Source organism: Manduca sexta, chromosome 10 (assembly GCF_014839805.1).
Source record: "Manduca sexta isolate Smith_Timp_Sample1 chromosome 10, JHU_Msex_v1.0, whole genome shotgun sequence".
Lineage (NCBI taxonomy): Eukaryota > Metazoa > Arthropoda > Insecta > Lepidoptera > Sphingidae > Manduca > Manduca sexta.
In genome coordinates, this window is record NC_051124.1 from 10941538 (window position 1) to 10960325 (window position 18788).

At 35.8% G+C, this 18788-nt stretch overlaps 1 protein-coding gene across 1 annotated transcript in view; it reads left to right on the plus strand.

Annotated features, from left to right (window-relative positions):
• Nucleotides 1-16444, plus strand: part of LOC115441924 (chromosome transmission fidelity protein 18 homolog) — a 40830-nt gene extending 24386 nt beyond the window's left edge. The window contains exons 15-16 of the mRNA XM_037437291.1: nucleotides 11383-11437; nucleotides 15881-16444. Coding sequence (XP_037293188.1) covers nucleotides 11383-11437; nucleotides 15881-15984 — 159 coding nt within the window. The 3' untranslated portion in view covers nucleotides 15985-16444. The remainder of the gene's footprint in view (nucleotides 1-11382; nucleotides 11438-15880) is intronic.
• The last annotated feature ends 2344 nt before the right edge of the window (nucleotides 16445-18788 follow it).

The following is an 18788-nucleotide window of genomic DNA, read 5'->3' on the forward strand; positions in this document are numbered from 1 at the left end:
CAATAGGAGCGAAGCAGTAATGGCTAATCTCTGGAACTACCGGTCCAAACTGAAAAATTCTTTTTGCGTTGGATAGCCCTTTATTCGTGGATTGCTATAGGCTATATATCATCACGCTATGACGCAATAGGAGCGGAACAGTAATGGCTAATCTCTGGAACTACCGGTTCGAACTAAAAAAAATCTTTTTGCGTTGGATAGCCCTTTGTTCGTGGAGTGCTCTAAGTTATATATCATCACGCTATGACCAATAGGAGCGGAGCAGTAATGGCTAATCTCAGGAACTACCAGTTTGAACTGAAAATTTCGTTGTGTTGGATAGCCCTTTATTTGTGGGGTGCTATAGGCTGTATATCATCACGCTATGACCAATAGGAGCGGAGCAGTAATGAAACATGTTGCAAATACGGGGACAATTTATTAGTTTTGAGGGCTTCCGTTGCGAGTGCTGCTGCTGATGTATGACGGGATTATTCCTCTTAAAAAGTTCTAAAAAAATATATTATAAAACAAAGTCCCCCGCTGCATCCGTCTGCCTGAACGTCTTAAACTCAAAAACTACCCCACGTATTAAGATAAAATTTGGTATGGAGACAGTTTGAAACCCTGGGAAGAACATAGGCTCCCGGGAAACTACTACTTTTATAATGGAAAACTTTAGCCTGAAAAACTTTATAACGCGGGCGGAGCCGCGAGCAAAAGCTAGTAAATAAATATATTATTTACTTTCGTTCTTCAACACATACTTGCGTGACGTTAATACCATAAAAAGATAATATAATCCATATCTAAAGACTTTAAACAGTATAGTTAGTTATATACCGGAAATCAGGTTAAAATTTGTGCTCTAAAAGTTTGGTAATTGTTAATAAGTCGTCTTATTTGAAATGTCCGAGTGACAAAATCTCACAGCGTCCATAGATATTAATACAAAGATAACATATATACAGAAAATATCCTAATATGCGCATTAAAAACGTGCAAATCACGATATGGAAAAAATATGAAGTATTTTACATTGATGTTTTGTTATTACACGGTAAATTTAGCAACGATCACATGACTGCAAAAAACTATCTGACAATATTCCCAATGTCGCTATATAATTTAGGAAGTCTTTCCATATCACTACATAGTATAAAACAAAGTCGCTTTCTCTGTCCCTATGTGTGCTTAAATATTTAACTACGCAACCGATTTTGATGCGGTTTTTTTTAATAGATAGAGTGATTCAAGAGGAAGATTTATATGTATAATAATAACATCCATTAAATAGCCAGAATTGCACCCGTGCGAAGCCGGGGCGGGTCGCTAGTATTGTATGAAGTGTAAATAAATAAATGATTATCAATATTGATGCACATAATGTGTTTAAACAATGTCTTTTGTTCAAAAACCAGCATTTGTTCGGCATAAGCGGCTCAGTGGCCGTGCATTGTGCGTAATGCGGCATATTGTGACTGATTACCGCAAACATAGTGTGCCCCGCGGCGTTGCACGTTGTAGTGTTACAAGCAATGTTACCCCTTACATCTTTTAGTTGCAGCTTTTTATAAAACCGACTTCAAAGGAGGAAGGTTTGTCTATTCCTAGTTTTTTTTCATGTTTTTTAGCGATCATTTTGTAGTATATAGGTTCTGTTTGACAATAAAATAACTTTGCAGGAAAAATGATAGTATGTTTCACAAATATTACTATATTACTGTATTACTATAATTTAAATCTATATTTTGATCGTTTTGTGAGTCTTAGAAGTGCTTTGTCTATTTATACTGCTAAACAACAGTGTTCAATTTAGTTGTAAAGTATAACTGGTGTAATTACTGCTTATTCAGAGATTATGTCGATTCTGGGTTTAATTACTATTTTTTGTGAGTAGTTATACGGTTTAACAAGAAGAAAAGTTCGGACTTCTGTAACACAGGCACCTAACTCAGAAGTGAACTTAATTTGTATTGTTAAAAGTTGTGAAAAATAAATATATTATTAGTAAAAAAACGCAATAAAAGAGACGTGGGTACGTAAAAAATGTAACGTAAACTCTACACTTATTGCGAAAAAAAACTCAGACATCCCAAAAAAGTCGCGAACGAAAGTAACTTTCCTTTATAAATTAAACAAACGCTCTCAAGGAAATTACATTCGGCCGAAAAACGATTTGTTACTCAAGTTAAAATTGTGAATTATTGGTACTCCCGCGAGACGAGCCGATGATCGATAAGGTATAAGTGTCAATAGTACAAAAATGAATTTGTAAAGGCATCCGAGTGCTTTAACGTTTGAGACTTTTTGAGCCGTGGGATTTTAACCGGATAGCATGGCTACTAGGTCGGTTGCCTGACTGATTTGATTTGTAGTTATGGAGGTTTTAGGTTCGAATACTAAGTCAGGTAAAACTACCTAGTCTTGCCATAAATATTGTAATAAAGAAAAAAGAAAATTGTTAACTGCAAATAACATTTATTACTTTTACAGTGTGTCAGTTTAATACATAAATATAAAACAATTAAAAATATAAAAAGCTTATTCGAAGTGGTCTCCATTGGCTGCAATACAGTCCTTTAAACGATGAGGCCAGTTATCAATAGAAGCACGCACTCTTTCCATGGGAAAATTCTTCACTGCCAATCGTATAGATTGTTTTAGGGACTCCAAATTATCATGGCGTTTAGAGCAAGCTGTACTCTCTAAAACTGACCACAAATCATAATCCAGCGGATTAAGATCGGGACTAGACGACGGCCAGTCTTCAGCTCTGATGAAGTCCGAAACGTTCGATTCCAACCAAGACTGCGTGGACCGAGCTTTATGACCCGGCGCCGAGTCTTGCTGGAAGGACCATACTTGGTTATTGAACATGGTGATGTTAAGGGGCTTAACTACCTTCTCAAGAATGGTATCTTGATACACTTGTGCCGATGTTTTGATACCTTTTTCACAAAAATATGGCTCAGTCACTCCTTCATAGCTAACACCCCACCAAACCATCACTGAAGTCGGATAATGTCCACGTTGCACTCTGTCGACTAATTGGGAAGCTTCCTTAGAGCTTTGAGCATAAATACGGTCATTTTGTTTGTTAAAATGTTGCTTAATTGTAAAAATTTTCTCATCCGTAAACAAAATTTTTCTGTGACCTCCCTTTGCGTACCGCTTCAGTAGTTGTTTCGATTTTACCACCCTATTCTTCTTTAAATTATCAGTTAAGAAATGGCCAGTGCGTCTCTTATAGGCTGCAAGTCCTAAGTCATCTTTTAAAAATACGCGACATGGTTCTAGGTGCTATCTTCATTTCCCGAGATAAAATCTTTTGCTTTCGGACAGGATTTCTTCGAATTCTTTCCCTTACTGCTTTGACCACCTTTTTCGTACGAACACTACATGGACGGCCAGATCTTTTTCTGTCACAAACAGAGGAGGTCTCATTGTACCTATTAATAGCCCGGTACACAAACATTTTACTAATACCAAGTGTATGGAGAGTTTTAAAAATTGCATTTGGCTCCATACCTACTTTGTGTAATGCTATCACAGCGATTCGGTTCTCTTTATCACCCCACACCATTTTAATATCGCAAAATATTTTACAATGTATTGGCGCCAAAATGAGAAAACACAATGAACAATCGTATAAAAATGACAGATTCGAAATTCAAATGTAATATTTTTTTATAATTAAGTGTAACAGTATTTATGGCCAGACTAAGTATATGATTTTTGTAAAGATTTTCCAATTTCAATTTCAATTTTTTTTTGTTTAATTTATCCCATTGTCACAAGTGGTCAGATTACAAAGGGACATTAACATGCTTCCGAAGTAATACATTAGCTTTGAATCTAAAGTTAAGCAATGTCTTATGTGGTTTAAAAAATAAAACATTTCTTTTATTATAAGGGAAAATAACATGTGTCCCAAATTGAGTAATTTCTTACGTGCTAGCTAAAAAAATAATTAAATTGATTGTTCGTCCTATTTAGAGGAACGTCTTATGTGGTTTAAAAAATCATTTTTTTTTATTATTCGTCCTATTGACCATTAATCGTCAAATATATATCGTAACGTACCTAATGTTAAAATGAACCTATACTTATTTGTACTGCCTACGTAGATAAACGAGCTGTCCGCCTGATGGTAAGCAGCATCCGCTGCCCATGGACATAAGCAATGCCAAACCACAGCCTAGAGATTGTCTATCCTTTTAATAATTCATTCTATTGTCCACTAGTCGACAAATATTGTAAAGAGTACCGATAACATAAAGGCCAACTAACTCAATCGTCAATCACGTCATGAAACAGCAAAATTAAACTTTAACGTATATACTATTACATTCCACATTACCTCAGACAGCGACAACATTCAGCGCCGACCCACTTTAGCTTTCAGTCAGTGTTATTAAGTGCTACAGCTATTCTCTGTGAATTCCTTGAAAACGGGATTTTTAATTCAACAATCTTCGTATTGTCTTGTTTTGTTAATGTATTTTCACTACAAAGGGAAATCTAGTTGCAGACAATTCCTTATTCCAGTAGTTATAGCTCTGTTTTGGTTATGGTATAAACTCGGTGTATATAATTTAGACTACATGGATCAGCACGACTGGGGCTATGCCACAGTCAGTAAAAACTGATGTGAGATAAAAGTATTGCTATTAGAATAGCAATATATTACTTGCGGTTATTAGAATTTTCTGAGGGACTGTTTAAATATTACGTAATTGCTAAAGGGTGGGTGATCTATTCTTTACTTGTTAACGTTAACGGCTGGACAGTGACTACGTTAGATATATTTTTTCATTTTTTTTTATAAATAAAAAAACAATAAAGAAATTTGTACACATTGTAAACATTATACCAATGTTTAGGTAAGCCTAGACGGGGTAGAGTTAGAGGTTTGCTTGCTTGTGCTGACAAAGGGGTTGGTGGGGAGGGAAAGGCGGTTTAAAATTCTAATAATCTACTTAGGTATTTGAACGGCCCCGGAGGCTCAAATATCTTCTTTATATGTATATATTTTTATCGGCAAAGTGACCGTTTTTATTGTTATTTTGAATATTTAAAATGATAGTTAAGAACAAGTTACTCACTCGTACATTAATACTATTAATAGTTAAATCAAGCTTGTTACTTTGAAAGTTTATTTAACTACAGATATCATTTGTATTTACAAAACTTTAGATCTCAGATAAAAGTGTATCACACAAACGATTCTTCCGGCGCGGGATCGAATTCACGACCTAATGCACCTTTTAAAAGAAACTATACAGTATATATTTTATAAATCGTTTTTGACCACAAAGCGGTACAATTTTCCCTTTATCCGTAAAAGAATCGCTGAATTCTTTATATTTCTGAAGTCCATTTGTTATGATACCATTCGGCAGACACACTATTGTTTGCTTTTATTACTTCCACCAAACTATGAAATATATTTAACCTTCTATTATAAGTGTATCAAATATATATTTCTCGGAACAAAAGGAATTGATGTTGTGTTCAGTGATATCGTTTTTACGTTGTAATTTATTATGTTTTCTGATTTATAGAATCTTGTATTGTGGTTGTTGATGTTTTATACTTAATATACAAAAAGGATGGATACTAGTATTGAACATTAGGTATGTTTGTGTGTTTCTTATGTGAAATAACCAATTAAATGAGAATGAGGATTTGTCAAAAGAAATGAAAGTAACGAAATAGTTTTAACGGTATTGTTACGAATAATAATGTTTCCTTTGTATGTTTTTATGTTTTTTACAGTCGTTGTATCAAATAATACGAACGAGTAGAATGATTGTTGTTACACAATCAATAAAAATAGTTTAGACCGAAAAAAAAACGTTACGTGCATTTGTTTGAGAAAAACTCACAAAATTATCAATAACAGTGTCAAAAAAAAACTTGTCCCCATTCTGTAATCTCTTCCTATAAAATGTTCCAAGTTAATTCAGTAATTGATCTATATACGTCTTAAATCGTATCAAAATCATCAGTCTATGCTCTTACTGTCTTCGTCATTTATATATATTAGTAGGATTTATTTGAACTATGTGTCTCGCGCGGCTTCGCCCACGTGAATAGCCTTTCCCCTTACAAAAGTACGACGTTAGCGCCATCTATTTAAAGAAAGATTAAAAAGCTCCATTGTTTCCCATGGGAATATAATATCGGGATATAAAGTACCCTAAGTGTTAATTCAGGACATGGTCTACCCGTATGTCATATTCCATCCAAATCCATTCAGCTGTTTCTGCGTTTACTTCTAATAAACATCCAAATATTTTTTATAAACATTCGCATTTATAACATTAGTAAGATTTATGTCAATAAAAACGTAATTCTCACGAAACTAAATATATACCAAAATCATAACATTAAGCGGTAATATCGTACAGGAAAATCGAACCTATCTACTTGTTATATGTACACCATTAAAAAAATACAGCACAGGTTAGACCGGCGATATACGGCCGGCATTACGGTACAAATGGGCAATTTGACGATAAATATATTTCGTGGCGCGCACCGCGTTTTATACATATCGCCGAATATTCCCCGCGTGCTCTGTATTTTAGTGGGAATACGGTTTTGATTGAGATTAAATATTTTTTGGATTGGATAAAATAAATATGCGTGATAGTCAGTTTTGTGTTCAAATATTTAGATTGAAGGCGGAGTTTTGGTGTTACAACAAAAAAAAAATAAAACAAGTGTGGTTCATAAAAATGTTTGTATTATAAAAGAAGTAGGGACATGTCTTGTTCTTAGCCAGCTCGTTGGTGCTACGGACGCTTTCGAAATGTCTGTGCGATATATTTAAAGACCAATTTTCAATCTTACAGAGCGACGTGTTTTAACAAAAAAATGGAATCCTTACGTACGTGTTGTTATAATGGTTATTTCAAATCGCATTATATTGACAGCGAATTGCTCTATCTCCTCCGCTGCATCTGTCTATCTGTTTGTTTGAATGCCATAAACTCAAAAACTACCGAATGGATTTTGTTGATATTTGTTTTAGAGATAGTCCGAGACCCTGGGAAGGACATGGGCTATTTTAAATCCCGGGAAAATGTATAGGAAGACTTATCAAAGAAAAAGTATACCACGCAAAGCTGCAAACGTTAGGTACAAATAAAACCTATTTCACACCATCACAGTTTCTAACGCTCTAGATTCGCCGAAAACACCTCATAAACACAAAGTGGGCGCAAGTATCGACTTACCCCCAGCGTATTTACGAGTGAGCGCAAATAACTATTGGGATCGGCCCGCGGGCCTCCAACTCGAAACAATGAAAAATGACCGGCGGAAAATTGCGCGGATTCGAACGGATCCGCCCGCGAGACGCGCCGCGATCTTGTTCGAGAAAACAACAGGGGGGCACTTAGGGACTTCGCTGGTGGTAGAATATTGTTGTAGAATGTAACCTTTGTTGTGACTAATATTTTTTATGTGTTCAAACTTGGTGAGCTAACAGTAGACTGACTAAGGCGGTTGGTCAAATAATAGTTTGGATAGTCCGGTTATGACTTGATGTGGCGTTCTAGGGAAGCATTTGATGTGAGTATGATGGTCACGGATTCTCGTAAACATCCACAATGTCAGAAAAATTTAGATACTTGTCGACCTTTAAGAGAAAAAATAGAGATTGCGAAGGAGATAGCATTTATTCCTAGGATATTAGATCCACAAAGTACAACAGTAAAGCTGCATTTAGACTGGCTGTCTGCTGTCTGTCCAGCTGCACTCAACTGATAAGTGTTGTACGCGTCATTCAAGCGTAGGTACGATCTTCCAAATACTCATATTCTAGCTGTAAGACAATGAAGTATGAACATACAAAGGAGACAGTGCGGGTAAAGTAATCAATGAAGATATGTATACTTTTTCATTTTTCATTTTCTAATTTTGCCAACAGGCTATACTAAACACAAACTTACTTACTCACCCTCATTCCTTTATTCTTAATGAATACACGATGTAAGAGTCCTCCTACAATATGAGATGAGTTTATGTCTTGCGCTTATTTGTGCGGCCCGCGCCCCGAGGCGGCCCTGCTTCGTCGCGCAGTCTATTTTCCTATTTGTGCGGCAGATTGGCTCTGATTGTATTGTTTGCTGCGGGGCGGGGCGAACTGATACCTATGCCCCCCGCGCCACAACCCCCCCCACACACTCCCCCCCCGGCCCCGGGGCGAAACCGCGCGGAAAAATATTATCTGCAACGTGAAATATTGTATGTTTATAAATATTTGACATCGGATGAATGTTTAAATTTTTTTTGCGTTAGTACACTATGTTAGTTGCGGTCCGTAGAGACGAGGACTGATGTTTGTTTAATGTTTATTGGAAATATTGTGGGAATAGTGTAGTAGAAATAATTTTATACACGGTTATAGTTAATAGTGCAATTGTCTTTATCATATTGTTTCTGGGGAAGTCAAAAACCTTCGTAATTTTAAGACGCATGTGATTGTTTGCATTCATTCAAATGGCAATAGATAGAACTTGGATATTATAGTAATATGCTTGACACAAAATAATGTTAACTCGGTTTCGAAGCATCGTTAAACTTAGTTCCATGATTGCGCGAAATAAAAAGGAATCTATTATTAATCCAACAATTTATCAGCGAAATAATAATCTCTCCTCCTACAAATCTAATCGCGAACAACAATGTCCCCAGCATGAACATTGAACAGTGATTGTCAATACTTCCCGATAAAGCTGGTGGCATCATCCGCGCGATAACTTTTATGAGTGCGAAATTGTGTTTATGCGGCTATGTGTCGCGATTTACCGTCGCCGTCGCCGCGCCGCCGCCCCGGCTCGGCGTAATCGGAAATATTGCGGGCGAACGAAGTTAGGACGTGTTCCAAGTCACGAAAGGCTGAGGCGTTTGTTCAAATTTTAGTACGGGGAAGTTTTGTATTGTGCTCGGTAAATGACTATAGACCGTCAATAAGAAAGGTACATGTAATCCATTCTAGCCGGGGTATCCCTTTCGAAATTTATGTAAAATCGAATTATTAACGCTTTGCAGGCCGCATGCATATTATTAATACTATGTAGTGGCGGATTCCTGATCGGAAAATTTCTCCCTTAGCCATTGATAGACGTTCTTTATTGTAGAACATATTATGGCTGACGAAATATGCGTGTGATTCATGTTTTTAAATACCGATAGCTCTGACAACATAAATGGACTTAAATCTTGAATCAACAAGGCAAAAAGTCTTCCGCAACTATCTTCAGAATCGTGCTGATTGCCGCCTCGCTGAATGACTACTATTTTATAAAGCGCATATATATACATCATTATCATTATTTAGTATTACTTATACCTTAAAGTCGAAAATATTTGTATACCTAAAGGTTATTGTTTACGCCACAGGGCAAACCGCCGATACTCTCAACCCGCGTTATTGTCGATCCCGTTTCGCTCGGAGTCGCGTGTAACAAACTAGTAATTGGTTTGCTATCGCGCCGCTCGCCGCGCATTGATACTGTTTGCCGATATATCCTCTCTACTTTATGTTTTATCTTTTATAAATGCTACTATGTGATGCACGTAAATAAAATTGGTGAAAATATGTAACGGTGCTACGAGTTGCGTAGGACGGTGCTACGACGTAGCTCCGTAGGCTACGCAATAACGTAGCAACGTAGCTTCGTTTTGGAGATTCGATGAATCTCAAATCAATTTTATGTTTGAATAAGACTTAGTTTTGGTAAACTGCAAGTCGACTAAACTGTGCTGCTATTTTCTAAGTTCTTTATTATTCTATCCAATTTTACTAACACACCACCCAACAGCGCAGCATTCAAATTACTCGCTTTTCCGCCGTAAAACATAATATCTGTTCTGCTACATACATATTTGAGTGTAAGACGGGCTGTAAGCATATCCTTGACAATTTCAAAGCTGAGCACGTGTGTATGAGTGCGTGCTCGTGTGCCATCAGCGCATCGCTATAATGACGTATATTCACCGCAATCGACGCTAACGACGTCTCGCACTGTTGTAAACAACAGTTGCATTGTAGCTGTTGTGCGAGTGACGATTTTCAACTTTACTACTTTGTGATAAGGCTGGTTGTGTTGGTGTTTTATGTGCGATGTAAGATGCAACAGTAGGGTATGTTTTACGGGTGGGAAAAAATGAGGAAATTTATTTTTGTCGAAAAAATATGAGAAAAGAAATCGGTGATTTTAGTCTTTGAAAGCGTTGAAGTTCAATGGAGGAATTGGACAATTATTTTTTTTACAATAAGGGTCAAATATTATAAATCGTTTGATGTTGCGTAACATGACCGTAAACTATTTAAAAAAATAATACCAGGTAGCATCGCTCTGTTAGACTTAAAATTTTTACGCTCCTCGTCTGGGAGTTGTGTTACATTACGACTGCGGTGCTGAGATGTCGGGTTCAATCTCCGGGTCGGTCAGTGATATTGGGCTTTTCTACTCAGTATCAGTCTAAAATTTGCGCCTGATATGGCTATAGGTTAGCCCCTTATTACATGTTGTGATGGAATATGATAAAAAGTGGGTGCTTCTATTACACCTTTACCTACCCCTTTGGGGATAAAAGTCGTGACTGTGTGTGTAAAATTTTCTTAAGACACAGGCTCAGCCTAATGGGAGAACCACAGCAATTTTTGTACCATTCTTATATTTAAATAATAAAAAAAAAATCAATTTGATAGTAATAACATCTAATTGATTCCCTAATTATTCAAACCACAAATTTTCACACAAAAACCAATAGGCGTGAGTGTGTGTGTATGTGTATAGTTCATCATCATTTTCTACTGATACAATACCAGAAAAGGTGAAAACGACTATATGGTTTCATTTAGTAACGCAATTTCAAAATGACCCTGTATATAGAGAACTACATCTCAACTGGTATGCAATACTGTCAGACTTTATAACACGTATGCTCGACGGAGAGTCGTCAAGTCTAATTGGAGGCCGTGATGCCTTGAGCATTCCTTTTTTTTTCGCGCACCAATCTTGTAACAACGTGGCTTTATTTTTTTAATTGTCACTAAAGAGTTCTATGTCACACCTACATGTTACAAACGTTTTTGTGCGGCGTATTGTACTTCACGCGGCATAATGAGAATACATATTTAGAGATTAATTATAAGTTTGTTTTTTAATGTTTTATAGATAGACATAATCCTTGTTAGTAACATTAATGTAATAACTATGCTTTTGGTACCTATTGTTATAACGCAGCAATTGAGCAAACATCAAATTCTAAATAGATATAATCAGTTTAAACTCCATATGAGAGTTTTACAGGAGAAATTCACGAACCAAATGGGTCTCTAGTTGCAAATATTTTAGTCATAAAATTAATTTGTTTCAGGTACACAAAGATTTCTTCGGCAGAATTGTTCCCCTGTCACAAGTGCAGCGATCAGGTACGATTAATAACAATGAGTATAAATTAAGTATAAAAAATATTTTGAAGGATTTGAACAGAATAATTATTTTGGTAAAGTTTTAAATTATTTATTGACTTGCGGTTAATATCTTTTGTGATTATTTGTACTGACAGAGTACAGGAAATAATATAATTCTAATTAAGGAGTCACGGTTAGAAACCTTATTATCAATGAAAGGCTCACTAAAATACAACTGCAACTAGTTACTTAATGTAAAAACGGGTATTATCGATGCTTTGCTACATTTAATTTATATAATTTCTTATTTTTACGCGAATGTTAGACATTAAAATAAAACTTTTTTGTGTATTTGATCGCGGTTTCTTTCCGCAAAATAGTTATCGCGGTAAAAGTAATCGTTAGTTGCAGTTTTTTTATTATAACAAAAAAAAAACGATAAAATCCGCAAAATCGTTTTATTTTAATGTCTAACATTCGCGTAAAAATAAGAAATTATATAAATTTAATGTAGCAAAGCATCGATAATACCCGTTTTTACATTAAGTAACTAGTTGCAGTTGTCTTCTAGTGAGCCTTTCATTGGTAATAAGGTTTCTAGCCATGACTCCTTAATTAGAATTATATTATTTCCTGTACTCTGTCAGTACAAATAATCACAAAAGATATTAACCGCAAGTCAATAAATAATATTTAAAACTTTACCAAAATAATTATTCTGTTCAAATTTTATTTTAATTAAATTTATAAATTCTCGTACGTTTGACAAAAAAATTACTGAAAACAATAAAAGGTTTGCCAATATCATTCAGGAACTGCAGCGCACACGCCACGAACGCCTTCACCCACTCACGCAAACCCAATCCCATAATAAACTGTGGTTAAAAAAAACCTCCACGGAATCCGCAGTTTTATCGCATGACGTTAATCACGCGTCGAATTAAGGGGACGCCTATTATTTTCAATTACTATCGCGCGGGCCCAGAAAGGGTTGTTAATATTCATTGAGTCGACGCCCCGCGCCACACCTGATCACCGAGCCGGGCCGTAATCCGCCGATTGTCTACCATTTTGTTATTAATCCAGTATAATTTGGTCGGGAATTTTGAGCTATGCATTTAAGCAGGGAATACACTTGTCATTAGCTGGCTGGTTAGAAATGTTATATAAATTATGTAATAAATGTTATTCATGATATATATTTTAAATCAATTAATGAGGTTAGCTGGTCGCTTGTTTGATGGTCAGTGTAGATGGACTGATGGTTGCGTTTCTCTATAGAAGAGAAGATCTCCAGTCAGGCAGATGTTGCTTGTGACCGGCCGCGGCCCCTCCGACGGTTCCTGTAATGGTATATATACTGCGCGTCGCGCAAATTCTGCTACCGCAATTCAGGATTGTCTATCACGTGTGATCAGACCAGAATTTATAATTTGTGTCCGATATGGCGATAGACTCGCCTATCACATCATGGGACGGAATACACACGGCGCAAAGTGGGTGCACCAGTTCCAGCTCTACCTACCCCGTATATAAAAGGCATGACTATGTGCTTTGTTAGAAAGTAATATCAGCCAATTAATTCCCAAATTATACAAGCCACAAAGACAAAACCAATCAACACACGCCGCAATTAGAAACTGCATACGTGCATTGTACATCCGGCTTAAATTAAAATGTTCTGACGCCTCCTTCCCGCACTCCGCCCTACCTGCCCCGCTCCCTCTCCTCGCCCGCCGGCTCCGCCGTCACAATTCTCGTTAAGGTGACTGTTTAATAATCTCAACGCGATTTGTAATGGGATTGAGTTGAAATTCGCCGGAGACGTCTCAACTGTATTGTTTCTGCAGCTCGGTACAGTCGGCGGGTTAATTTTGTATTATCACAGCTGGAATCGGATATAAGCATGAATAGATAGTGGTAACTTTTGACTGAATAGTTGAAATCCCTATCGTAATCTCTTTGATAAATATTATCAAATATTAGAAATCCAACTAATTAGCCCGTATCCACCCATTGTAGAGTATAGGCCTCCTGTTTGTCATGCTACTCTTATTTTTATTAGAAATATCATGTGTTAAATACGGTTTCGATCCTTAACTTCGTTAGATCATTACTAAAAAGCTACTCCTGAATTCATATTGACAATAATATAGTCCGTAAAAAGCGAGTTTATAATCAAGGTTTTAAAAATGAATAATCTTTTAAGTTTTTGCTATACAGTTATAATTAAAATTTCCCGAAATTCGAGATATGAATATGTAAGGAAAACTATGGACAAATATTGTCGAAACATGAAAATAAATTTAACAAAATAGTTAACCCGCAAACTTTCGTAGACGAACCGTGGAGTCGTAGCTCATTTGCTACGCTTTGCTCTACGATTTTGTTGCAGCTTTATTTTATTAGGCAACTTTGTTTTGCCTGTATCGATGTAGTATTCGTTGCAAGGCAAAAAAAAACTTAATTTGCGACACTTTTAAGTATAGCATTACAAAATATAATCACATAAAATATATATTAAAAATGGTTGCAAAAGTGGATAACTCAATGCACTCGGCAGTAATTCAAAATTAATCTGGTTTTCCGAAGATTATAATTTTTTATCTATTCTGTACTATATACAGTCAGTCTTCGCTTAGGAGGTCGCAAAGGTTACTTGTTCTTTATCTAGTATTATCTAGAAAGATCTACCGTCCTACTTTCACTAAGATTGCCCACATACAATGGTATTACCGCAAGTTTATTTTGCAAATTATCGAGCTGAGTTCATCGTGATTTTGCTTCTCGACTATACGTTCAATTTTGAAAGTCCTAGATGGTCTAAAAAATCACAACCACTATATTCGGTGGCGAGTATACATTCACAATATCAAGTGGAAGTTATAATAAAGGCCCGCCTGTATAAACTAATTGTTCGGTAGCGGCGGGTACGCCCTCCCCCTTCAGTCCCCGCTCCGTCCCGTCCCCTCCGCACCCCGCTCGATCCAATCCACCGTGTTTGCTCTAACCGCTCCGGTTTAATAAAGTTTCTATTGTAATAACCATCTGATTTGTTGATCTTTAATGATATTGTACGATAAATTTGTTTTACGATTGATTTCCGATGTGTAATTAGTTGTAAAGTAGTTTATAGCCTCGTGTATTCTGTTAGTATTTGGTTAATTATTTCCGTTTCATTGTTGTTATTTATTTTTAATTATTAATTTATTAGATGTTCGATTTTTTTTGTTTATCATTAGAATCGTTTTAAATAAAAAAAAAATACATTTTAAAAATTGCCTGTTTTGTTTATAATTGATTCACATATATCGTTTATGCTTTCTAAATTCTAGGCCTAACGTTTACACCTACATTTCCTTGCATATATCGGTCACTTATTTAAATAAAACGTATTTTGAAATATCGCATGCCATTACAATTATTTTTATACACATATCAATTAAGACTCAAACCACACACCGTCATTGGAAAGCAACATAACAACTAAGCTGTCGTCGCCGCGGTAACATAGTATTCCAGAACACTGGGCGCAGTAAGATTAACAGGCGCAAACAGAGCGCCCGCGCGGTTCTACTTAGCTGATTATCTTCTAACGACTGTGTACTGTTTTAATGGCCTATGTTTTAGAAACTATAATAATATGGAGTGGTGGAGCTCGTCAGTTTGTTTGTGGGTTAATTTCTGGATATCTTGCAGTGGTAAAGGGTATTCTATCCCGAAAGGTAAATTGATACAACCTACAGATACTAATATGACTGAATGTGGTCTACGATTTTTTTAATGATAATTATGAAAAGGAAGCCGACAGGAATCGGGTTCTTCGCCTATAAGGGCCTTTCGCCACTGATATCTTGCTCTTTTATAAAAATCTTTGTAATTATTAGAAATGACTCGATACCTAATCAACTATAATATAGTCATTTTGACATTGCATTACTAAATGAAACCACACACTTATCTTCTTGAAAATAACAGTTTATAAAAAGTACAACTTTCGAAGTAAATAAATATCAAATAAAAGTTATTTAATTTAATAAGCCCAAATGCCACTACCACTCCTCTAATATAATTCTTTACATCGGTAACATCACACTTTCAGTCAGAAATACACATTACACACACGCCATATTCGCACTAAACTAGAAAATGATAAAAGTAAAACGGAGATTTTTGGTGAAAAAATTTCTTATATATGAACCTATAAGTTTTGGTACGATATTAGCAGAGGTAGACGTCCAAGCCACAAATCACGTTGCGGAGAAATTATGATATGAATTATGGTATTTTGCTATTCCACTATAGATTGAGTAACCATCGCATGAGCGCAAGATTTTTGTATGACAATTTTCCCAATATCCACTTTATACAATCTTAGAATTCTTAAATTCTAAATATTTTTTCTATATACCAATACTGTAGCAATTGTTTTGTTCTAAAAGATTTTTTTTTTATATGCAGATGCTGTGGCCGATCTGATATCCTCGAGCAGCGTGTTCTACCAGTACAGGGAAGGATTCAATAATGCAGTCAGAAAAAATGTTCGCATGAAGGATATGTTATAGTATATTGTTATGAATATTATGAAAATGTTAACTTATCAAACCTTTTTATTTTTGTAAACAGTATTATCCACTTAAGAAGTGAGATCTATAAAGCCTACTTTGATGTATATCAAACCAGAGAGATTTTTGTTTTTTTTTAATTTTCATTTACTCTTTATTATTGGGAAGGCAAAGGTAAAAAACCAGAGATATGAAAACTCGAAAACATACTTTATTAATTTAAACTGGACTAAGAAAAATACAATTTTATCATATTTAATTTACAAATCTCGGCCTTCTGCCTTAGACTTAAAAGTTTCAGAAATATTACAAAGAACTATGATTCTAATGATTTGGAACAAATATGTATTTGCAAATAACAATCTTATAAATATGAAAATAAAGCCCATGATTTTTTATCGTTCAACTGGCCTGTATACCATAATGTTTATTTTAATTTGTAAATAAATATTTAATCGCATAGTTGCTTTTATTTATCCTTATTAACCACTAATATAACGTAAAACCTTAGTTACTATCAGTGGTGAATGATGGAATTTTTCATAAAGGAACCCTACACAATATATAGGTACCAAAATGCATAAATGCTGTCTGCAAATCATTCTAATAATTATATTTTACATAAGTTACAAAAGAGAAGCCGGTAGGAATCAAGTTATATAGACGATTCGCCACTGGTTGCCATAACATGTTAGAATAAACTATAATATTTTACATAAATTTCGAAAGGAAAGCCGGTAGGAATCTGTTTATATGAATGATTATCCCGTGGTTGCGATATGTTTGAATAAACTACCACATCTCATGCAGTCTCAGCCTAAGTAAAAACACCAACAACAAAAACAACTATTCGACTAAACAGACGCATAAGCGAATAAAGCGCTAACAAGTCTGCTCAACACCTGCGCGGAACTTGGTGCATAAATCTCTAATGCATTGCCTCGTTCGTGTTTGTACGTTGAAACCAATTCTATTTACTAATGGGAATACTTGAGTGCGGTGAGAGTATTTAATGAATGGCATGGGAAACCGACGTATAGCTACTAATAGGCATAAAGCGGTCTGTAAATCATTCTAATGAAAATTATATTTTACATAAATTATGAAAAGGAAGCCGATAGGAATGAGGTTATATGGTCTCTTCGCCACTGGTAAAAAGACTAGTATAAATAAGGTTATCGATACAAGACGGAACTCTATAGAATCCAAAATAAATCGCAAAGACCTCCGACTACCGATCATAGCTGATGCCACGGCTAGTGAGATCTTTAACGACCGATTCAAGGGCGCTGCGCGCGTCTATAGCTCTTCAATACCGATTGCGTTTGTTAACTTCCCCTTTTGTTGCTGTCCAACACGCTTCAGAGTTTTATCCAGTCCAGAAGAGCGCGGCGCTATCGTATCGGTTGTTAAAGATCTTAAAGCAGGAGTGGTATCAGCTATGAACGGTAGATTTTCATTTTAAACTTTATAGAGTTCCATCTTGTATCAATAACCATATTTACACTATTTTTAGCAGTGACGAAGAGTCCATATAAGCTCATTCCTGCCGGCTTCTGTTTCATAATTTATGTAAAATCTAATTATCATTAGAACGATGTACAGACCGATTTATGCATATTAGTACCTATATGTGTTGGGTTAACTTTCAGAATATGTCGCCCTTCACCACTGCTTTCCATCAAAACCCTATATAAATTGCAAATAAATACAAACTCATATACAGAGTCGTAAGAAAACCAAGTTGTACAAAGAACAACTGCGCCATTTAATACACCATTAAACGTTTTGTCTGCGAGACAAACTTAGCACATAAATACATCGCGCGGATATTTACGAGTGTTCGCGTTCGTTCCATTCGGATATTGTGATTAATTGTCGCAGTTTACGAGTAAATCTTTTCTTAGTTTTGAAGGAATAATTAGGGTAATGCAAGGGAGGTGCAGTGGTTGGTATTTAGTATTTATGTTGTGTCTAAGTTTGGAGATTTGTGGGTTCGCTATTTTATAAAATGGTTACCTTTTGGATTTGGGAATAAGTGCGGAACTAAGTCTGTATGGTGACATAGATATAGTGAGCGTTGGTACGTACACCCAGACGGCCCCTTATGTAGTTCAGAAACCTATCATCTAAGTAAGCAACATATACCTTACAGTGGCGAAGGGTCCTGGGGTATAGCTCGATTCCTGGCGGCTTCCCTTTCGTAATTTATATAAAATCTATCGTTCATTATAACAATTTGTGGACCGCATTAATGCACATTTGTAGTACCTATATTATGTCACGGGTTCCCTATAGTGTCAACGAATCAAAGTGGTGATAAATATAAAATGGAGTTCGATAAAATCTACAAAGCAGAATGACTACCAATGAATCTAGTCAAGTCAGTCACTGGCGGTGGTAAGCTTAGACCCCAATGACTTGAACCCGGGTCAGAAAATGTCAAATATACATTATACAGAGTATGTTTCTTGCAAAATGTGAATGTACTATTTTACCTCTGCCTTCCTCTTCGGTGATACTTCGCGTAGCCTTTTTATAATGTACACTAAACGCGATGCGAGTCTTCGGGTTACAAGCTTTATCGAAACTACACTATCATGAGAAGGAAAACAAATAGGAATAACTCTGATTGGAGAAATAATGATAAAAGGTGAAAGCTGGCCACGTAGCTGCTATTATTAACGCGATATGCTATCATCTACGTTTTAAATTCTGTAACGTTATTTTTACACTCAATTTTTTATAACTGAATATTTGGTGAATTAATTTTTTATAACCTACTCAGTACATCAACTCGCAAT